At 43.8% G+C, this 24,268-nt stretch overlaps 1 protein-coding gene across 1 annotated transcript in view; it reads right to left on the bottom strand.

The window, feature by feature from the left end:
* Window positions 1–2,300: 2,300 nt before the first annotated feature.
* Window positions 2,301–24,268, bottom strand: part of SKP2 (S-phase kinase associated protein 2) — a gene marked incomplete at its 5' end in the record, with an annotated part of 46,935 nt that continues 24,967 nt past the window's right edge. Inside the window, 8 exons of the mRNA XM_082275199.1 lie at window positions 2,301–2,659; window positions 3,112–3,216; window positions 6,386–6,437; window positions 6,529–6,656; window positions 7,981–8,079; window positions 18,104–18,238; window positions 20,496–20,639; window positions 23,501–23,612. Of these exons, the coding sequence (XP_082131325.1) occupies window positions 2,449–2,659; window positions 3,112–3,216; window positions 6,386–6,437; window positions 6,529–6,656; window positions 7,981–8,079; window positions 18,104–18,238; window positions 20,496–20,639; window positions 23,501–23,612 (986 nt within the window). The 3' untranslated portion in view covers window positions 2,301–2,448. The remainder of the gene's footprint in view (window positions 2,660–3,111; window positions 3,217–6,385; window positions 6,438–6,528; window positions 6,657–7,980; window positions 8,080–18,103; window positions 18,239–20,495; window positions 20,640–23,500; window positions 23,613–24,268) is intronic.

Here is a 24,268-nt window from a genome sequence, read left to right as displayed (position 1 = left end):
CTCATCTCTCCATAATAATGAGAAATGTGGGGGCTTTTATTGCCAACGTCCTACTTATGGAGTACTGCTAGTGTCGGCACTTAGAAGAAAGTCATTAGCCAAATCCACAAATTTAACATATTACAGCTTACCGTTGTTAAATGTGGTGATCTTAGGATTTCTGGCAGAATGAAGAGATATTTTACACTTAATAAATAAATATTCTTTCAATTATATATTTAACAGACCAGGAGAAGATTGCTGTCAGGGTTTACATACACTAAAGCCCCGTACACACATACCGAATGTCGGCCGAACGATCGGCCGTCTTTTGTCCGGTGCTGTCCTGTCGGTTGAAAAGTGCTAAAGACTGCACACAAATTTTGTCGGCCAACAACAGTGGACTGCAGAAGTGATGTCATGTGATGGTTAACTTTCCCTGTGTTTTTTCTTCTCTGAGCATGCCCAGTCTTGGTCATCTGCTGTTTGTCGGCCGAATTCTGTACTGACTGAGGAACAATCGGCCGTTCTGGTGACGGCCAACAAAAATTTTATAGCCTGCACACCCGATTCTGTTCGGCCGAAAAGTCGCAGTCGGTTGTCAGAAGCACCATACTAACAAGCCGACAATCGGCCGATCGTTCGGCGGCCAAATATTTACGGCCGACAATCGCTACGTGTGTACGGGCCTTAAGTCACTGACCTGCAACAAGTATGCTGATCAGCAAAGCCAGAACTCCTCACCCACATCGGGCAGCGGAGGGTCCCCATAAACAGCCAGATAGCCATCCTTTGTAGAATGAGAAAACAGCAATGGCAGGCTCCATGCTTCTCACAAAAAAGGTTTCCTTACAAATTATAAAAATATCAAAGCCTAATTTCTACATAAACAACTAAAAAGTAGGTCGACTCAGATCTGGCGCGTCTATGTAGATTAGGTTAAAAAGATTGTTAAAAATAATCCAGGTACGAGAAGTCTTTAAAAACGTCCTCATGTATTTCTGCACTGAGCCTATGAAGAGGACATAACCCTGGCACAACTTTGTGTTAATTGCTCTCCCCAGAAGCACAACAGATTGAACTGAACTCCATATAAAGCTTATGTGATGGGGGAGAAAGCAAGGATGAGACGGATTTTGGTTTTATGGACTCAAACTAAAAAATGCACAGTATTTTAAAGCTGAACTTCAGGCAGATATCAAAGCAGGCCTGTGGCCTTGTTCACATGAGCGTACATCATACACCCATGTGAGGACCACTTTTCCCCATATGGGGATGCACAGGTGTTCTGTACATCCACATGCAGGCAGTCCCTTTCATCTTAATTGGGACGTAGCAGCTGGACCCAAATTGACAGTTGTGCCTGTGCATGGCCCTGAATGCACACAATCTGCTGTCAGGAGTTGTGCACCCACGTGGCTGTCAGCAGCGGCTGCGTCTGTGCAGACAATTATGTCCCAACTGACAGAAATGAGACTGCCAACAATTGTGCATGCTCGTGTGGGCAAATACTGCCCTCACACAGTGCAGATCTGTGCCTAATCCGTAATATACCATTAAATGTATTTTTTTTAATGTAAGCAGTGAAAGTTCCTTAACTTTGCATCAACTTTGTACAGAGATCAGACTTGGAGATGCTAAAAGCATCAAAAGGAGCCACTCAGGTGTGCTGCAGTGCTCATGTGTCAACGGACATACAGATAGAAAAAGAGCGACAGATGAGCTCACCTGTCTGCTGCTTCTCTTTTCACTGTTCAGTCACCGGGTGGGGGGAAAGGAAGAGGACCTGTGTTACTTAACTGCAGCAGAGAGAAACCAGGTCTCTAGCTCCACCAGACAGGGCTGTGCGGCTGAGTTGTGTAAATCTCAGAACTGGATGGACACAAAAATCCTTTGGTGTTAAAACAGCCCCCTTGTGTGTGTTTATCGGTGTATTTAGTGGCTTTCCTGAAATTCAGCTTTGTCATTGCTATACATTTTTCAGTGCTAGTCCTCATGGATCAGGGAGGAAATTTAACAATGGTGTTCCAAATATCCAAATATGTTTTCAGCCCCACAAAACACCAGAGACCTATTTTTATATTACATTGTTTAAAACCAGTTTCCATGAAGTCCTTCTACCTGCTACTATAAATCCATTAAGGGTAAAAATACTAAGAAATGTGTGCTGTGTGAGCAGCAAATTCAGAAATAGCCAGTCTCTATGTATAGAGTGCTACCCACAGCAACCAGGCTGCAATAAGAGAATGGCAGTGGATGTTTGGTTAGCTGTTCATCTGGCAGCGTTTGTAGCGTGACACATCAGCACCATCCCAGGAATGTTCAGTGGATCCTTATCCATAAAGATCACTAGGTTAGGATTGGTTTAGAAATGCTACGTACAGTACTTCATAGGATAAAAAGTAGAAAGTCTTGTTCAAATCGGACAATTCAAGTTTCTGGATATTCGGAACAGAGATTCCTTTCCTGTCAACAGTCTGTGCGGTTTAATGACAACTTGCATTTTATGCCCCATATGTCCCGGTTCCTCTTGTGGCCTGTGGTGGGCCTGGCAATGGTACTGAAGAAAGAAGAGTTTATCTTAATGTGAGACAGCGATTCTTTCAGTAACTGCAAGGAACTATCCGTCACTATGCCATATACATTGAGCGTCTTCAGGGGCATGTGCTTCCCCAGATCACTGTGGGAGGCAAAAATATATATGCATCAGTAATATAAATCCTTAACATGGCAAAATGTTGCATATCAAACTGATACATTTTGTCTGTATCATGCCAGCTTGTAAACCAAAACAGGAATGAGGAGCCTAGGGTGACAACGCTGCTTGCATATACTGTAAAGTGTCCATTGTCACTCTAGGACAGAATGTTACTGGGCTATCCTTTTGGCAAGCCCAATATCCTGTGCAAACGGAGTCAAATTATGCATTCTATGCATAAAGGTAAAAAACCTTCTTGGCAGCAGCGGGAGCCATTGCGGCTGCGATTACTGTAAATGAGATTCATACTGCAGCTAGAACTGAATGAAAAAAAAACAGTTATTGAATGTGTTTATATGCCTTTAGAAAATACAGCTTTTGTCTGGACAAAGAACTCTCCGTCCAATTACTGTGCTGCTAAGGTAAATACTTACAGCAAGGATGCAGGACAGATCTGATAGCAGCGGCTGAGGCCGAGATGCTGTAGATGAAGCTGTTGAAGCACTGGAAAGCATTCTGGAGTCAGCAATACACTGTCACTGCAAGGAAAAAGATATTATACAGCACCCATGACATATAAAACCATTTCTTTTACTGCTACTACCAGCATCTAAATTCAACTAGAGCAGCATGGAACACAACTCTACCAACAGAAGCTACCCCACAGGTGAGCGCTCTTCACATAATGAGCTAGTATGCAGTCACCCGTCTTCCGGGATCGCGATGACGTCACTCCGCACACGCACGCGGGAGCCTACGGTCACGGCACGGCGTTCTGAAGGAACGGCACCAGCGGCCGTTCCTTCAGAGCGCATGCGCCAGTGACGTCACTGGATGCATCTAAGGTAAATATCTCCTAAACGGTGCATGTTTAGGAGATATTTACAGTACCTATAGGTAAGCCTTATCATAGGCTTACCTATAGGTAAAAGTTTCAGAGGAGGGTTTACTTCTTCTTTAAGTGAAGAGGAATCTAAATCTATATATACATGATTCCATCAAAAGGTACCATTCAATTTCGTAACGATATCGAAAGAATCCGTCAAAGCATAAAAAGGACTTTAAATGGACCAGTGTGGGAAGCTACTGTCCATCCTAATGTACACAAATTAACCACTTTAAAAGCCAGGCCTTTTTTCTGACATTTGTTGTTTACAAGTAAAAATCATTACCTTTTGCTAGAAAATCACGTAGAACCCCCAAATATATTATATATATATATATATATATATATATATATATATATATATATATATATATATATATATACATATACACACACACATATATAGTTTTTAGCAGAGACCCTAGAGAAAAGAATGGCAGTCCCTGCACTATTTTATGTCACACAATCTGTGCAGCGGCCTTTCGAATGCAATTTTTTTGGGGGGAAAAAATTGATTTTATTGAAGAAAAAAAAAAAACCCAGTAAAGTTAGCCCAACTTTTTTGTATAATGTGAAAGATGTTACGCCAAGTAAATAGATATCCAACATGTCATGCTTTAAAATTGTGCAGGCTCGTAGAATGTTGACAAACTACGGTACTTAAAAATCTCCATAGGCTACGCTTTAACATTTTATACAGGTTACCACTTTAGCGTTAGAGTAGGTTTTGCTAGAATTATTGCTCTTGCTCTAATGATCGCGGCAGTACCTTACATGTGTGGTTTGAGCACCATTTACATATGCGGGTGCAAGTTACGTATGCATTTGCTTCTGCACACGAGCTCGGCAGAATGGGGCGCTTTAATTTTAATTTTTTTCCCTTTTCAAGCAAAAAAATAAAAAAAGTTATTTTGACTTTAAGAAAAAAAAATAAAAAATTCCTTTAGGCTCGAGTGGCGCAAGTGACGTCAGACATCGCTCCAGTCCAAGGGCATAGAGCCGTGTGGGGGCTATTTTGCCCTCACTCGTATTCCTGCCCAGGCATCACAGGATCAGATGGGCTTCGGGCTTACAGACATCTCCGGTAAGCTCGGAGACAAGCAGGAAGCGGCAGGAGGGAGCACCTCTCCCACTGCCTATAAAAGTGATCTTGCGGCGAATCTGCCGCTGGGACCACTTCAATGAAAGCCGATGCCTAGTAAGAGTAAGAAAACACACCAATAGTAAGCAATTTGGTGCTGCACTATGCGGTGCGTATACACAGAATTTTATTAAACTGGTCACAGATGCAGCGATTTTCTCTATCACAGTCAATTTTGATGGGACAATCCCTCCCATGGAGCCGTTCCCACCAAGAAAACACAGTGATTACTGCGAGCGTCTATAATAGCCATTAGCAATAATAGCATGAAATACCCGACAGGCTGGTTGTACCCAAGTCAATCAACTTGGGTACATTGAGTCTGCCCATACATGGCTAGAATCTCGGATGTTCTCTGCTTTACTGGCCAAGGTTTGAACGGTCTATGGCCAACTTAATAGGATTCCGGTATATAAAAGTGATCAGGTGTCATTATATATATATATATATATATATATATATATATATATATACATATACACACACACACACACACACACTTCGATCTGCAATCACACTAGGTAGTGCTTTGTTTATGAAGGGGTGAGCAGCTGTGTTTTCCAAGATTAATCATGTCTGCACTGTGCAGGCAGATCATCAATTCTAACTAGATTTGAACACTGGGGTTATTTACTAAAACTGGAGAGTGCAAAATCTGGTGCAACTGAACAGGAACCAATCAGCTTACAGGATTTATTGCCAAAGCCTAAAGTGGTTAAGCCACTCGCATGACTTTGTATAATCCTCCGTTTCCAAAGCCTGTGTGCCTCTGTGTTTTATATTTTATAAAAAAAAAAAAAAAAAAAAAAATGCCGTAAATACCCGATTGACAGGCAGGGAAAGGGGGGAGGCGAGACAGGGACAACAGAGGAGGACACAGGAAAGCAGAGAGCAGGGCTGCGGATGAAGGAGACACGTACACTGACCATGGTGTCAGCCATGATACACCGTTGTCAGTTTACAGGGTGAGGGCAGAGCCAGGCAGGTTCAGCCAGGTTTTTTAGGTGATACAGGGGGCCAAATTACACAGCACAAGCACTGTGCTGTATAACATGCTTTAAGGCAGCTATGTCCAAACTATGGCCCTCCAGCTGTTCAGGAACTACAATTCCCAATCATGCCTAGTTATGTCGGTGAATATCAGAGACTTACAATGTCTCATGGGAATTGTAGTCCCTGAACAGTTGGAGGGCCATAGTTTGGACACCCCTGCTTTAAGGGAACAGGATCCATACTTTAAGTTAACACTTAAATTGAACAAGCCAAGGTTAGAAGCTAATTGGCTACCATGCACTGCTGCACCAGATTTAGTAAATCTACCCCATCTATCCTAAGGGATAAAGGTTGGGTTTCTTGCACTGTATGATGAGGACAGATTTAGGACAGGCTCACTCTTAACATTGTTAAAAAAAAAAAAAAGCAAGCCTTGCAGTCAGCCTAGACACCTTTTCTCCTCAGAAACATCTAAAAAAGGTAAAAAATAGGCACAATGTTTGAAAGGGAACACAAAGATAGTGGGATTTTTGCAAACAGAAAATGTGCTTTAATATCGTATCCACTCTATCCAGAATTATAGGGTTCTCAGTAGGTGTGGAGTTTAGTCACACCACCTGTTAAATTGATAGACAAAATTGGTTTCCTGTGCGTTATATGGGTCAGGGGTACAATAAGCTTTACTTACCTTAAATCTAAATTAATCAGTTCAGGACATCTTTCCACTAAAGCCTCTACATCTACAAGAAAAAATAGATTTAGCTGAAATCCACATGCATCAGCAACAGACAACAAAATAAAAATATACAGCTGGAATTCGTTTCAATATACCAGCCATGTCCAGGTTCTGGCGATATCCACTTAAATTCAGTTGGGTTAAACCTCTAGGAAAGTCAACCACTGCGTTTTTCACATGCCTCACTGTAAAGCGACACCAGGAGAGGTTCAATTCATCCAGCCTGCATTAAAGACAGTTGTAGGGGGAATTATCATTCAAATAGGAAAAGTAACGTATTCTAGTGCTCCCAGTAATGTTTGTTTCTGTTAAGTTTTGCTTAAAGCAGAACTTTACCCTAAAGAGGAAGTTCCACTCTATGACCCCACCCCCTTCAAATTTTGGCATTTTATTTTGTGGGGGGGGGGGGGGGGGGTGTACCTGGTTTTGGCAGGTATCAGCTTTGGTCTACCAAAGTAGTCCCCCCCCCCCCCCCCCCGCAACAATCTTCTGGGGCAAGTCACAGGTCCCAGAAAGCTGTAGGGAAAGGCAAAGTCCTAGAAAAGCATAGAAAACTACAAAACCAGCGTACTCTAGCCCGATGTTAGGCTATACCAACAATTATGTAGTCCCAGACCATAAAGAAATAATCAATTCAGTTTTTGTGGGTTCAGGTTGGTCTTTGAACTATGTTATTGGAAATATGACTGTACAATAGATCTAGGCAGAGCTCATTGACTTTTTTGTTTAAACTTTGAAAAATACAGAGGTTTCCGTAAGTAAGTGTTGCATGTTAAAACATTAGGATCCTGAGAAGATAGACATCCTAAAGAACTAGAACTACAAAGCCCAACCCCTGCTACCAGCCTACTGGTCACAAGGCCATCACCAATGGATACAATTGGGAGTCGGAACAGAAATGTCTAGATGGACATTTACAAAGTCAATATTTGAATATACATTTGGATTCCTCTAAATCTATGGACTTTGACAGTTCTATTGAAAATAGCCTCTGCTTATGTATTTAGGCATCATACATACACCCAGCACCTGTTCACACTGGGGCGACTTGTCTGGCGACCTGGTCGCCGGACAAGTCGCCGTGGGTCGCCTGCCATAGAGTAGCACAGGACCTGTTCTAATAGGAGCGACACAAGTCACTCGGACTTAGAAAAAGGGTCCTGAGCTTCTTTGGGGCGACCTGGAGCGACCTGCATGGACTTCAATGATATGAAGTCCGTGCCGGCCGCTCCGAGGTCGCGGTGCGAGCTGCGCCCCGCGACTTCACAGGTCGCCTCGGCAAGTTGGGTCGCGCCTATGTGAGCCGGCTCTTAAAGTCTGACAAAGACAGAAGTTAAAAAAAAAATCTATTTTAATTGTTTAAAAAAACAAAACAAATATAAATAATCTAACTGCATTTAAGTTTTTATTTGAAGAAATCTCAAAATTTTTGTATTGTCTTTGGTAGAAGGACTTACCATTGGTTGTCCAAAATACCTTCCAGTCTCTACATTGTCTTGACAAGATCTTAATTTTACATACTGCTTAAGAGCAGTAAGAAATCTTACCTAGAGCAGCTGTTCAGCATGTGTGTGAGTGATTCTGACGAGAAGCCGAAACAACCACCAAGGTTCAGTCTTACCAGATCAGAGTTCTGGGCGATGGCACTGAAGAGAACAAGATCCAAAAAGTTACAGAAAAACTGGCTTCTCTTTTACAAAACACATACTGTAGCAATGATTTTTTCCCTACGTTGAACTAAAAAGCATAAACTGTTTGTCCTTCAACTTTACCTATTTGAACCGGTTATTTCCCTCCTCACAATACGCTGTAATGTGAAGCAGAAGACAACTGCTTGGGTCTTTAAGGTTACATGTAAATGGAAATTTAAAAAGGTCATCCTTGCCACAGTTGCATCGAGCTGCACTCAGCCCGTTTAACCAAGTGTAATGCTTACAATTAAGACATGTTCATCTGGAGAGGTTCTGATTGTTCTTGGCTTAAAGAGGAAGTAAAGCTTCCTCTGTAACTTGTACCTATAGGTAAGCCGATAATAAGGCTTACCTACAGGTACTGTAAATATCTCCTAAACATGAACAGGAAATATTTGCTTTGCATGCAGCCAGTGACATCACTTGCGCATGCGGTGTAGCAGGGTGCTGGTAAAACAGCTCCAAATGGCTGGAGAAGTGGTTAATGGGATCTATGTTCCTCCACGGTTTCTTTGATTTTTCAATCTAAGGTAAAATCAGCAAAGACATTATGGTAAAGAGTGCTAGTCTTTACCCTTTATTAGTAAGGTCTGTTCCAGGGCTGGTTTCACTGGGAATCTGATGGCGCTTTTCCACTGCATAGAACCGTACCGGCTCGGCACGCTTTTGTGCTTTTCCACTGCGGTACCGCATGGTATAGGGTCGGAACGGTACGGTACGGTATAGGTTTGCTTTTCCACTGCATGGAACGGTACGGTACGGCTCTGAAAAAACAGTACCTACTCGATTGTGGTTCCAACAGGTACCAAACTGGTACCATATCCCACAATCCTTTGCATGCAGTCACTACTAGCCACTGATTGGTCAGAGAATCACACCCACCCTGTTGTTATCCCACCCACTTAACTTTAGTACTACTTTAGTGGAAAAGCAAACCTATACCGTACCGTACCGAACCGTTCCGACACTATACCATGCGGTACCGCAGTGGAAAAGCAAACCGGGCCAAGCAGGGCCAAGTAGAGCCGAGCCGGTACTAGCCGGTACTTGCAGTGGAAAAGTGCCATGATAGTGCTCTGGGTGGGACAGATTTCCAATTCCGTGGACCACAGCTTGTTGGTCTCTGGCTAGGCCTTGATTAAGGCAGCTGGACCTGGATCTCAGAGAGAGTGTGGATGTCTCCATTAGAGGAAGCAAATTGGAGCATGGCTGATTGTCTCTGACAACTGACTACTGCCCGTGCCATTCCTTCAGAACCCTGTGCCATGAACTGCGCATGCGTGGGAGTGATGTCATAGTGGCTTCGACCAATCAGATGGCCGGAGAACGGAAAACCCAGAAGGAAGACGGATTAACATGTCGGCCGTGTCAGCGGTGAGGGCTCCGTTCTTCGTTAAGTATTTCATAATGAGTATGCGATGCATACTAGCTGAAGATGCCTTTGTCTTTCATGTTATTTTTTATGTAGGTTTACAACCTTTTTAACAGTCAAGTGTATGTACGTACAGAGGGAATGCTGCTTTAAACACAATATAGGACACCTTCACCCACTTCCTGCCCATGCAAATTTTCAGCGCTGTTGCACTTTGGATGACAATTGCACGGACATGCGACACTGTACCCAAAAGAAAATTTTATAATTTTTTTCACACAAATAGAGCTTTCTTTTGATGGTATTTAATCACCACTGGATTTTTTATTTTTTTGTTTAATGAAAAAAGGCCGACCTTTTTTTTCTTGGTTTCGGTTATAAAGTTTCTTGCAAATCTTTCTTCAAAAATTTAGGCTAAAATGTAATCTGCGACATTTCTATGGTGAAAATAATCCAAATCAGTGTTTATTTGGTCAGTAGAAAATTAAACTACATTATACTCTTGGATGTCCATGTGATTTTTTTTTTGTTATTTTTATTCTGAATAAATTTGCAGATTTCGAACAAACTTCTTTCACATTTTCATTATGGGGTATTGTTTGTAGAAGGGAAAAGTGGATTTTTTGACTTAAAAATCCATTTCTCTGAATTTCATTGATGGACACAGTTCCTTTCTTCTTAACCATTGGGTTATACTTCCCCTTACAGGAGTAGGACACTAGGCAGAAAAAGTCTGGCTATGCCCATGGGCCGTCCCAGGGGGTATACTCCTGCTCTCCGCTATAGGTACTCAGTTTTGTTACAAGCAGTGTCAGAAGAATCACAACTCCACATGCTGTGTCCATCAATGATCATCAGAGAAATGGATTTTACGGTAAGTAAAAAATCCCATTTCCTCTTTCTTTTATTGACGGACACAACTCCTGATCTTAACTGTTGGGACATCCCAAAGCAGTGTTAAACATGAGGGGAGGGAACAGCGAAAAAGAAATTCCCAAGGCGAACTATAGTCAACCAGGTAAAACAGGTGTTCAGCCAAAGCAACTGGAGCTCACCAGAAAAAACACAATACACCCTCAAAGGGGACCAGGTTCCTCTAAACAGCAGCCTGCAAACCTTGCAGCCAAAAGAAAGTATCCACAGATGACAACACATCTAGTTTATAGAACTTTGTGAGTGTGCACCGACGACCAGGTGGCTGCCTTGCAAACCTGCGTCACTGACGCCTGACGGAAGGCCCAGGAGGCACTGAGCGCCTGAGTAGAGTGCGCCTCGACAGGGAAAGGAGGAACCTGACCCTTGATGGAATAGGCCTGACTCATTGTCTGTCTGATCCATCTGGAAATGGTCGCAGAGGAAGCAGACAACCCTTTCGGAGGCTTGTGTTTAGCCAAGGGCTGTTAAAAGAAGACCACCAAGGCCAACACCTGGCCATTGATCGTATTCAAGGCCAGTTTCTGCTCAACCCCCCGTTGAAGGAAAGTAAAGATCCGAGCCACCGAAAAAGAGCAAGGATGAACCCCAAGAGAGACTCACACCACACGATGTAAGTCTTCCACATACAATGGTAGTCTTCCTAGAAGTACATTTCCTAGCTTTTAACAGCGTTGGAATAAGTGACTCAGACAAACCTCTATAAGTGACTCAAAGCCAGCGACTGTAAAGCAGGATGGAAGATTGGCCCTTGGGACAGCAGATCCTCCCTGACAGGAAGCTTCCAAGGAACATCGGCGACCAGTTGCACCAGATCAGCGTACCAAGCCGAAGCCACTAAAATGACTGGAATGCCTTCTGCCTCGATCCTGCGTAGAAGTCTTGGCAGAAGCTTGAGAGGAGGGAAGACGTAAATCAGATGATACTGACCCTACGGGGCCACCAGCGCGTCTGTGGCTTCTGCCATAGGATCCCATGACTGAGCCGCAAACCTCTGCACCTGTTGAGCCAAGAAGCCAACAGATACACCTCGGGGGTTCCCCACCGGAGACACAACTGATGAAACACCTCCAGGTGAAGGGACCACTCCCCTTGGTTCAACGCCTGCCGACTGATATAATCCGCCTGCCAGTTTTCCACCCGGGAATGTGTAAGGCAGAGGGGACTGGAACGAAGCCTTCTGCCCACCTTAGAATGCCGGCTAACTCCATAGCCACCAGGACACTTCTCGTGCCCCCCCTTGCGATTGACATAAGCCACGGCATTGTCCGATCGAATGCACACTGGACATCCCTGAAGACGATCAGTCCAATGTTCCAGGCACAGCCTGATCGCTCACAGTTCCAGGACGTTTGGAATTCCAGGACGTTCATCAGTAGTCTGGACTCTGTGTCCAGTCCCCCTGAGCAAACTTTTTGCCGAGGACGCCTCCCCAGCCGGGTAGGCTGGCATCTGTGGTGACCACTGTGTAATACAAAGGGAAGAAGGATTTGCCCAGCCGTATTGCAAGAGAACAAAGCCACCATATCAGGGACTCTTGTTCCCCCGGGTCAGTTGGATCCGATTGTCCAAAGACTGCAGTCTTGTCCCATTTTCCCAGAAACTCCCTTGCGGGGACCTCATATGGAACTGTGCAAATGGAACCGCCTCAAAAGGGAGACACCAGGTTGGGCCCAGCACCCGCATGCAAGGGCGGAGGGATGACCATCAGCTGGATGGCAGGAGACGAATTTCTGCCTGCAGTTTCTGGAGTTTATCCAGAGGAAGGAGCACTGGCTAAGGCCTAGATAGTCCAGCTTTGTGGACGGAACCAGAGCAGACTTCTGAAAATTCAGAATCCAGCGAAACTCCCTCAGAGTTCATATGGTGATCTCCAGGTTTTCCACTAGAGCAGTAAGACTCCGCTCGCAAAAGGAGGTGGCCCAAGTAACCCAGTACCGCAATCCCCTGTTGGCATAACAATGCTAGCACCGGGGCTAACACTTTTGTGAAGACCCGAGGAGAGGCGAGTCCAAAGGGTAAAGCCACAAAACTGATAATGCGCTTCTCCCACAGCAAAGCGAAGTAAGCGCTGGTGACCGGCACATATTGGAATGTGAAGGTAAGCGCCTTGATGTCGATAAAGACAAGAAAATCCCTCTGATGTAGGGACACCACCATGCGAATAGACTCCATTCCGAACTTCTGCACCCGTACAAAGCAGTTTAGCGCCGGATGGCCATCTACGACATGTGTGTCCTTGCGCTTACTAGCCTGCAGGAGAAAGGTACTCTTTTAGCGACAATTTTTTCAAAATAGGAGGGGAAGGAAACACCTTTGCTGCTCTGGATGGCTTGCGAGTGCCAAAGGGAACCGACGTCTCAGTCGCAGCTTCATCCTCCATTTTTAAGGTCTCACGCACAGATACAAACAGTGAATCCACCAGCGCCTTTTCGTGCGCGGCTACACGAGTAGAGGAATCATCCTCATTATCTGAGAACTGAGGGCACGTGGTCGCAGACCCAGCAGTGACCCATGTCCACGGCGGACAAATCAGATTCAGAATCTGAGGAGGCAATTGAAGGCGGGGGGCACTGCTAGCCAGTCACCCAAAAACCACCTCCACCGGGACACAAAGGACTCCAGGACCGCCGTCAGTCCATCAATGGATGGCTGGGACCTGGAGGGCCCGGAAGCTTTTGAGAGGGGATCAGGTGGGGAAATGTGCTCCAAGGACTCCATGAGTCAATAGGGAGACCCAACAAAAAAAGTGTAATAAAACACTGCTAAGAGACACCCCCACCACTCCGGCGGCACCACCCAGTCGCCAGCAACAGAGCACCCAATCGATCCTCAGCAGAGAGGGAGAGGACCCTATCAGACTCACCACCCAGCAGAAACAGGCACCTGCAGCCACCAGGATAATCTGCACTCCATGTGCAGTGATCCACCGCAAAATGGCCGCCGGACTGCACAAACATGGCCGACGTGCATTAAGCACACAGGCTACAGGAAAACAGCGGCCGCACGCGGCTTCCAGGGACCCCAGGAGTGATCCCTAGGCCTCAGAAAACGGAACAGGCAGGATAGGGGGGCACTGGCTACTAGGTAAAGCACCCCCACAGCCAATCGCCTGTGGGGGTGCCAGGCGGTGGACCAGGCCACCCCACAGCCCCAGTGAAGGTGGGGGTGATATGGCCCACAGGGACCACCAGACCGATGAGGGGCTTGCCTAATGGAAGGAGGGGAACCCAGGGATCCAACTGTCCCATGGAGGGGCCCATGTCCACCCCAAAACCCTCCAGAGTACCTATAGCAGAGGGGGGGGGGGGGGGGGGCATACCCTCCCCTGGGACTACCCATAGGCGTAGCCAGACTTTTTCGGCCTAATGTCCCATTCCTGTAGGGGGCAGTATAGCCCAATGGTTAAAATGAACAGGAGCTGTGTTATACCTGAAGGGTTTCACATGTACTGTTTCTTTAAGGCTGGCTCCACCCAGGAGTGATGACAAGGGTCAAGGCGCAGAGTGGATATACAGAGATGCATTGATATACAGAGCTGGCCTGTAATGCATGTTGTAGTGTACAGAGAGTCCTGAATAAACATCCGTTGTTCCAGACCAGAGTCCTGTGTCTCTCACAACACAGAGAATATAACAAGCTGTCGGTCAATGAACGAAAGAGAAATAATGAATTTAATCTATTTTGGAATGAGGCTGTAAAATAAAAATGTGAAAATCTGAGAGCACTGTGTAATATATATATTTATTTATTAATATTACACACACACACAGCTGCAAGAAAGTATGTGAACCCCTTTGGAATGATATGGATTTCTGCACAAATTGGTCATAAAATGTGATCAGATCATCATCATCTAAGTCACAACAATAGACAATCACAGTCTGCTTAAACTAAAGAATCCAAGAATGAAATGTTGCCATGTTTTTATTGCACACCGTGTAAACATTCACAGTGCAGGTGGAAAAAGTATGTGAACCCTTGGATTTAATAACTGGTTGAACCTCCTTTGCCAGCAATAACTTCAACCAAACGTTTCCTGTGGTTGCAGATCAGACGTGCACAACGGTCAGGAGTAATTCTTGACCATTCCTCTTTACAGAACTGTTTCAGTTCAGCAATATTCTTGGGATGTCTGGTGTGAATCGCTTTCTTGAGGTCATGCCACAGCATCTCAATCGGGTTGAGGTCAGGACTCTGACTGGGCCACTTCAGAAGGCATATTTTCTTCTGTTCAAGCCATTCTGTTGTTGATTTACTTCTATGCTTTGGGGGTCATTGTCCTGTTGCAACACCCATCTTCTGTTGAGCTTCAGCTGGTAGACAGATGGCCTTAAAGTTCTCCTGCAAAATGTCTTGATAAACTTGGGAATTCATTTTTCCTTAGATGATAGCAATCTGTCCAGGCCCTGACGCAGCAAAGCAGCCCCAAACCATGATGCCCCACCACCATACTTCACAGTTGGGATGAGGTTTTGATGTTGGTGTGCTGTGCCTCTTTCGCCACACAGTGTTGTGTGTTTCTTCCTAACAACTCAACGTTGGTTTCATCTGTCCACAGAATATTTTGCCAGTACTGCTGTGAAATATCCAGGTGCTCTTGTGCAAACTGTATACGTGTAGCAATGTTTTGTTTGGACAGCAGTGTCTTCCTCTGTGGTATCCTCTCATGAAATCCATTCTTGTTTAGTGTTTTACGTATTGTAGATTCGCTAACAGGGATGTTAGCATTTGCCAGTGACTTTTGTAAGTCTTTAGCTGACACTCTAGGATTCTTCTTCACCTCATTGAGCAGTCTGCACTGTGCTCTTGAAGTCATCTTTACAGGATGGCCACTCCTAGGGAGAGTAGCAGCAGTGCTGAACTTTCTCCATTTATAGACAATTTGTCTTACCGTGGACTGATGAACAGCAAGGCTTTTGGAGATACTTTTATAACCCTTTCCAGCTTTATGGAAGTCAACAATTCTTAATTGTAGGTCTTCTGAGAGCTCTTTTGTGTGAGGCATCATTCACATCAGGCAATGCTTCTTGTGAAAAGCAAACCCAGAAATGGTGTGTGTTTTTTATAGGGCAGGGCAGCTGTAACCAACACCTCAAATCTCATCTCATTGCTTGGACTCCAGTTGGCTGACATCTCACTCCAATTAGCTCTTGGGTAGGTCATTAGTCTAGGGGTTCACATACTTCTTCCACCTGCACTGTGAATGTTTACATGGTGTGTTCAATAAAAACATGGCAACATTTCATTCTTTGTGTGTTATTAGTTTAGGCAGACTGTGATTGTCTATTGTTGTGAATTAGATGATGATGATGATGATCAGATCACATTTTATGACCAATTTGTGCAGAAATCCATATCATTCCAAAGGGTTCACATACTTTTTTTTGCGTGTGTGTATACACACAGTCAGGTCCATAAATATTGGGACATCGACACAATTCTAATCTTTTTGGCTCTATATACCACCACAATGGATTTGAAGTGAAACAAACAAGATGTGCTTTAACTGCAGACTTTAATTTGAGGGTATTTACATCCAAATCAGGTGAACGGTGTAGGAATTACAGCAGTTTGTATATGTGCCTCACACTTTTTAAGGGACCAAAATTAATGGGACAGATGATCATAAAATTAAACTTTCACTTTTTAATACTTGGTTGCAAATCCTTTGTAGTCAATTACAGCCTGAAGTCTGGAACGCATAGACATCACCAGATGCTGGGTTTCATCCCTGGTAATGCTCTGCCAGGCCTCTACTGCAACTGTCTTCAGTTCCTGCTTGTTCTTGGGGCATTTTCCCTTCAGTTTTGTCTTCACCAAGTGAAATGCATGCTCAATGGGATTCAGGTCAGGTGATTGACTTGGCCATTGCATAACATTCCACTTCTTTCCCTTAAAAAACTCTTTGGTTGCTTTTGCAGTATGCTTCGGGTCATTGTCCATCTGCACTGTGAAGCGCCATCCAATGAGTTCTGAAGCATTTGGCTGAATATGAGCAGATAATATTGCCCAAAACACTTCAGAATTCATCCTGCTGCTTTTGTCAGCAGTCACATCATCAATAAATACAAGAGAACCAGTTCCATTGGCAGCCATACATGCCCGCGCCATGACACCTCCATGCTTCACTGATGAGGTGGTATGCTCTGGATCATGAGCAGTTCCTTTCCTTCTCCATACTCTTCTCTTCCCATCACTCTGGTACAAGTTGATCTTGGTCTCATCTGTCCATAGGATGTTGTTCCAGAACTGTGAAGGCTTTTTTAGATGTCTGGCAAACTCTAATCTGGCCTTCCTGTTTTTGAGGCTCACCAATGGTTTACATCTTGTGGTGAACCCTCTGTATTCACTCTGGTGAAGTCTTCTCTTGATTGTTGACTTTGACACACATACACCTACCTCCTGGAGAGTGTTCTTGATCTGGCCAACTGTTGTGAAGGGTGTTTTCTTCACCAGGGAAATAATTCTTCGGTCATCCACCACAGCTGTTTTCCGTGGTCTTCAGGGTTTTTTGGTGTTGCTGAGCTCACCGGTGCATTCTAAACAGTTGATTTGGCCACATCTAATGTTTTTGCTATCTCTCTGATGGGATTGTTTTGTTTTTTCAGCCCAATGATGGCTTGCTTCACTGATAGTGACAGCTCTTTGGATCTCATATTGAGAGTTGACAGCAACAGATTCCAAATGCAAATAGCACACTTGAAATGAACTCTGGACCTTTTATCTGCTCCTTGTAAATGGGATAATGAGGGAATAACACACACCTGGCCATGGAACAGCTGAGAAGCCATTTGTCCCATTACTTTTGGTCCCTTAAAGCGGTAGTATCCCACTTTTTGACACTTACCTACAGGTAAGCCTATAATAAGGCTTACCTGTAGGTACAAATAATATCTCCTAAACCGGCATGGTTTAGGAGATATATGCAGTGCATGCAGCCACTCGCGCGAGCGGCGCATGCGCTCTGAAGGTCCGGGGGGAACTTCAATTTTGTTTGCCGGGAGCTGGCCGGAAAATCACTCCAGCGCGCATGCGCGGGAGTGACGTCATCGCGGCTCCGGCCAATCATCGCGCCGGAGCCGTCTCTTCCGGCCAATCACCGCCGAACCCGGAAGAGACGGCGAGGGATCATGGCAGCGCCCGCAGCGATGTCCGGGGGTCCGTGTCGGGGCTTCGTTCTAAGGTAAGTTACACATAATGAGCTAGTATGCGATGCATACTAGCTCATTATGCCTTTGTCTTGCAGGTTTTTTTTTTTTTTTTTAGGGTTTACAACCGCTTTAAAACGTGGGAGGCACATATACAAACTGTTGTCATTTCTACACCGTTCACCTGATTTAGATGTAAATACCCTCAAATTAAAGCTGAAAGTCTGCAGTTAAAGCACATCTTGTTTGTTTAATTTCAAATCCATTGTGGTGGTGTATAGAACCAAAAAGATTAGAATTGTGTCCATGTCCCAATATTTATGGACCTGACTGTATAAACATTATACAGATATACACCCACACACACACTGAGTAATGTAGTAAAGCTCACTGACAATTTCTAAGCTGACTGTAGATCATTTAGGCTGCTCCCAAGAAACTTTCATACAATGTATACAAGCAATAAGTTGTATACCAGACAATAGTATACCAATATAATGCCTATAAGGCGTTGCTGTCTTACCTTATAATGTCATCAGTCAGCTCCAGCCCTTCTAAACTCAAATTCTGCAGCCTATGGCATCGGGAAATTATACTCCGCAAACCATCTAAGCTGATGGTGCAATGAGAAAAGTCTGCGTGTTGTAGACGCAAAGGTCTGTAAAATAGGTTAGTAAAATTGAGATACATTATACTGGTTTACGCAAAAAAAGTATGTGATAAGTCATCTCAACTAAAAGCAGTTTAGACTGGAAATTGAATGTAATTTCTTTCTGGAAATTGCTTAATGACAGTTTACTGTGAAATAATCCCACTGATCTAGTGCAGGAAGCAAAAAGTATGAATGGCCCTGCAACACCATCACATTAGGGTTTATAATTACAATGGACCTACTTAAAAGGTAATTCCACATTCGCGAGAAAAAAAAAAAAAAAAAGTAGCCTATGCAATTGGTATACAAACCATGTTGTAATTTAAAGTTACTCAAAATGACCTTGCCTTTTCAATCTGCAGTGCAATAATTTTCTATAAAATGCAATATGGCAACCTGGAGGCTTTCTGTACACAATTGGTGTACAGAACTTCCCAAGAAAGTCATTTCTTGCTTGTGGTATTGGCTGATTTTCCCAGAAGTCTGCATTAAGGCGCATATATACAATTTTAGGCACCCTCTGCAATAGACATAGTTTGGGTAAACTAAGGGTTCATTACTTCTAAAAAGGGACGCAGAAACTGCAACATTTCTTACTGGAATACTGCAAATGCTTCAGCTAATACAATTGAACAGAGACATTCCCACATTTAGGACACAGTGAATCATATACAGCTTTCTCCCAAAGGCCAAGTTCACCTGAGTGCACATATTTTTGCAGGAAAGAAATTGTACATTTACTTTTTTTCCCCACAGGAGCCTGCAGAGCATTGCATCCATGATCAGTGGATCATAGGTGCTATGTCAGGCTCCTGCAGACACTTACTCCCAGCTTTCTTGCCTGTACCTTTGTTAGAAATATGGAAGTGCCAATGGACTACCAGAGCAATCATAAGCTCCCTCCATTGAAATCTACAAGCTGTGGTGAGTTGTAGTTACTTCATTTACAGATTGCTGTGAAAGAAGGACGTGGCTGTGCCGATGGGGCCTTGCACAGCTGTAATGATTTTAGGCTGCGACAGCGGGTGCGGAGAGAGGTACCCTTGTCAGCCATCACAGGGAAGGTAGGCTAAGGGGGAGAGGGGGGTTTCTAGGTTGCACCCTAAGGTCCGGGTCACACTTATGCGATGCGGGAAGGCTGCGAATTCGCAGCCTGTTCCCGCACCGCAAACGCACCCCTGGCAGTTCACACTGCCATATGCGTTACGCTGGGGGTGTCAATGAAATGTTAACGACACCCCCAGTTTGATCGCATATCGCAGTGCTATCTTTACAGTTCGCACAGGATCGGATCGCACAAGTGTGAACCTCTGTGCAATCCGATCCTGATGCGGCTGAAAAAAAAGGGTCCTGTGCGTCTTTGCTGTGGGTGCAGTGCGAATTTAGCCATACAAAGTGTATGGCTAAACTCGCACCGCACAGCCGATCGCATGTAATGAAGGAGCAGTGCGCTCCGATATTACATGCGATCGCCGCAGCCGCAAGAATGTGAACCGGCACTAAATACAGGTGAAACATGTTAAGGTGAACTTCTCCATTAAAACAGAAACAGGTAATACTCTGCTGAAAAGTTTGTTAAAATCTTTGATCACCAGGAGGGAATTGTTTTTTCTCAGCAAAATTGGAGTTACTTTTTCCAGTCTTTTTGAACGGGTAAATCAGGAAGTTAAATTGTTTATTCAGGACAACTGTGTCATTGTTTTTGTGGAGAAGTTGTGAAAGTCACAAGGCTGGCAACAAATTACAAATCATTCAGCAGGTACTGTAAGACAGCAAATGTGTGTGTATTAACTTTGTATTTGGCAGCTTGCCTGAAGAGTTGAAGAGTTGCTTTAAGCTGCCCAAGGGCACAGAGTCTAGATCAGTGGTTCTCAACTCCGGTCCTCAGGACCCACTAACAGGCCAGGTTTGCAAGATAACTGAAATACATCACAGGCGATATTTGCTGCTCAGTGATTGCAGTACTAGTCTGCATCTCCCCAAGGTAATACTTAAAATCTGGCCTGTTAGTGGGTCCTGAGGACCGGAGTTGAGAACCACTGGTCTAGAAGAATATGGTCAGTACAGGAAACTAGTGTAGGCCGGATGGAACAAACTGTGCAGACACTCAAAGCTGCAAAATTCTGCTGATCAGTCAACACCAGGGCTGTCTACACAATATACAAATTGAAATGCTTGGCCGATACCAGAGAGCATGTTTATGTGCAGATCAATGATTATTCAGATCTTTTGCCTTCCACCTTGTGTCTAGGCGATTGCTCACCTGATCTGTTTAAACATTGGTTCTCCAATACAAGATCTAGGACAGCGCAAAGCAACCACTCCTAGGGACAACAAATATCCGATAACTCCATCCACCAAATGTTTTCCAGTGAGGTCTACACTGTGCCACAGCGATTCATCACACCTAGGAGAAAGGAACAACACTTTATAGTCTGAGCATGTACAAGATATCTTCTCTAAGGAAAAAAAACATCAGGCTAGTTCTACAGCACAGCATTTATTCATAGGTACACATCAGGCTAGTTCTATAGCACAGCATTTATTCATAGGTACACATCAGGCTAGTTCTACAGCACAGTCTGAGGAACCAGAACTGCTGGAGTATGTTCATTTTTTTTTTTTGTCCAAATTCTGATATATCCCCACCTGGCGCTTGTATAACAGCCTCCACTTCCCAAAGAAATAAAAAAGATACCTATAACATTAGTCAGTGCTCATGCAATATATGTGTTCAGCACTAATATGCATTAAAAAATGCCCAACTAACGTCTCACATTTATCTTTCTAACCCTATACCCCCGCATACTATGACTTTATAACAGCTACAGCGCAAGGTTTTTCATACTTAAACTGCAAAAGCATTTCAAAAGGTATTCTCACTGTTACTGAGTGCTGACTACTAAGTGGTGTAATATCAATTCCTTTCACACTACACAATTTTTCTATATATCAACTATATTTTTTTTTTTAATAAAGCTTATTTTTATTTTTTTTTATCAAAAAGCACAGGTATGTCTGGACCCTTACAACACACAGCTGTCTAGGAGCAGTGTGCCCCGAAAGGAGAGGCACAGCGCCCAGCTGCAGGCAGCCAATCAATATTTATGGCAGGCTGCGGCATGATAGGGCTGAATGCTGTACCAGTCGGTACCTGCATTAACCTCCCTGGCGGTATGATTCTTTCCGATTTTAGGTGCTGAATGCGGTACCATTATTTTGCATGTAATTCTTAAGAATGAGCAGCCCAAACCAACTATTTACATAGGATTTTTTTACGGTGCGTTCTTCTTTATAACATCTCGGGTATTATAAAGTTAGTTTGAAACACAAAATCATGAGTTATAATATAATAAATAACTATATACAAGTTTATGTGTGTGTATATATATATATATATATATATATATATACACAGCAAAACTGCAGGAAAGGGCACGGGGGGGGGCAAACTAATGTGACTTTATTTTGTAATGTATCAGTGTGTTTGGTGTGTTTTACGATTTGAATTTGCCGCCGGTTCCACCCCCCTGCGAGCTTCACGTCGCAGGAGACAGAAGCCGGGGCACAGAGCATCGGTAGGAAGATCTGGCCGCCGCACACTGCCGGGATACATCGCTGGATCCCGGGGACAAAGCAAGTACCCTCTCTTCCAGGATCCAGCGATCTCCCTAGCGGTACCCGAGTGTGGCTCGGGGTTAACGCTTTTGTTACTGAAATTTAACCCCAAGCCACACTCGGGAATACCGCTAGGAAGGTTAAGGAACCAGTGCATTCATCTTCCGCATTTCAGACCTTCGGGTACTACTCAATGTACACAGCATTCATGCAAAAAAGTGTGTATAGGTGTAAATCGGCCCAGTTTGCAAATGTACAGAATCGGGCTCAAAGTGCAGTGTACACCCTCATCTCTTTCCCTGCCACTACGATGCTTGGGAGAAAAAAAAAAAGCCAGGTGTCAAGGTAATGTAGTCTCATTACATAAAAGCCAGGTGTCAAGGTAATGTAGTCTCATTACATTATCAGTGGCTCCCCTAAGGGAGAGCAGGAATTGGCAACATGGAAGTCACGTGGCTGAAGAAAAGCACACTGGAGTTTAAGTGTGACATGATGTAGAAGTTGGCTGGCTGTGCACACTTGTACATTATGGAAAGTGCCCATCCACTTTAAAAGCAGCAATTTTCTATTTCAGAGAAAAAAATCTGAAAGGCTGTCACCAAAAATGTTTTTATTAAAATTTGTTACCAAGGTCCGGTGTCCTTGGCGCATATCACACCTTTTACTGAGGTCTAGTGTCATGGGTGAATATATGTAATATAATATTGCATCTTATAGCCACTCTGTAAAAAGATACCAGTAAAATCTTGGATTACAAGTAACGAAGTTCACAAGCTTTTTGAAAGACAAAAAAATCCTTTTTTAAAAATGTTGCCTTGACTTACGAGCAATATACCAGCAGCAGTAGTTTTATTGTTAAAAAAAAGAATTACACTCACAACGTTAAGGAGTCTGGTGCGATTCCAAAGCAGCTGGTGTATATGTAATGTACAGTATACAGTTCTGTATGTGGCCAGAGGTCCGGGACTGCTGGTGGGTCCCAGTGCTTCCTGCAGAACTCGGAGACACATACAGAACTGTATACTGTAAATTACATATACACCAGCGGCTTTGGAATCGCACCAGACTCCTTAATGTTGTGAGTGTAATTCTTTTTTTAACATTAAAACTACTGCTGCTCGTTATCTTGGAAGTGACGTCAACAGTTCCAGAGTGTCGGAGTTCTGCAGTAAGCGCTGGAAGCCACCAGCGCTCCCGAACCACTGGCCACATACAGAACTGTAAACTGTACACCAGCAGCTTTGGAATTGCACCAGATTCCTTAACATTGTGAGTGTACTGTAATGTTTTTTTTTATACAAAAAGGAACTGTGGATTGGGAGCCAGATCATAATGGTATATGGAATGGTGCTGCAAAGTGCAGGTTCTTTTGTTTTTTTACAGTATACTTTATATTGTACAGTACTGTATTTTGAAGTACAGGTTAATTTGTTTTATTTTTACCGTACTCTTTATACTGCATTTTGTATTGGCATAACCATTTTTTAATGAATAAATGGTTGTGGAATGACTCATCTGAGTTTCCATTATATCTTAAAGGGAAATTTGCTTTGATATACAAGCGCTTTTGGATTACAAGCATGTCTCCTGAACAAATTTTGCTTGCAAACCAAGGTATTACTGTATTATCATTTTAAATTGAACACTTACGATAGTCTCGCCCAACGTTTACAAACGCAACATGCTTTTAGGAGTTCAGTTAGAGGCAGATAGGATAAGATGCCCAGAACTAACTCATCTGGTAGGGAATCCCACGATATTCCTTTGGAAAGAGAAAAGTGGTAGAAGAAAAAAAAAAATAATAAAACAGCTTAGCATAATACATAAGGATTGCAAGTATTTACAGCCTGGTTTAAAAACATACATACACTTTACATGGAGTTCTTAAACCTGAACCCCAGGGGAAAATTGCCAATTAATGCAGTTATGTTCAATAAAAATTCTTTAAAAGTATTTTAAATGCTCCTAGTGTATATACCTAAATCTGCTTTAGTATTAGCCTCTTGCAAACCCCAGAAGAGAGGATGGGGTAGCGCTAGAGGCAGATTCAGTTTCTGCATGCAAATATGCTGACAAGGAAGAGCAGGAGAGGAGAGTGAGTAACAAAATGCTACTGCTCCTTAAGACCCCTTTCACACAGGGAGTCCGTTCAGATCTGCCAGTAAGTTTTTTTGGCGGATCTGAACGGACGCCCCATGCATCTCTATGGGGCATCGGATGTCAGCGGAGACATGTCCACTGACATCAGATCCCTCAAAACCGGATGGATGGAAACCCTATTTTCCATCAGTCTGGCGGATTGGATCAGAGGATGAGAACGGACAGACGGTCCGTTCCCATCCGATTCCCCCATAGAGATGCATGGGGACCTGACAGCTGTGTCTCCGCACACAGCACGGAAACACAGCTGTCATCCAC

Source organism: Pelophylax lessonae (genome assembly GCF_965119305.1).
Source record: "Pelophylax lessonae genome assembly, chromosome: 1".
Lineage (NCBI taxonomy): Eukaryota > Metazoa > Chordata > Amphibia > Anura > Ranidae > Pelophylax > Pelophylax lessonae.
The sequence above is the reverse complement of the archived record's forward strand: the minus strand, read 5'-3'. Positions and strand labels throughout refer to the sequence as shown.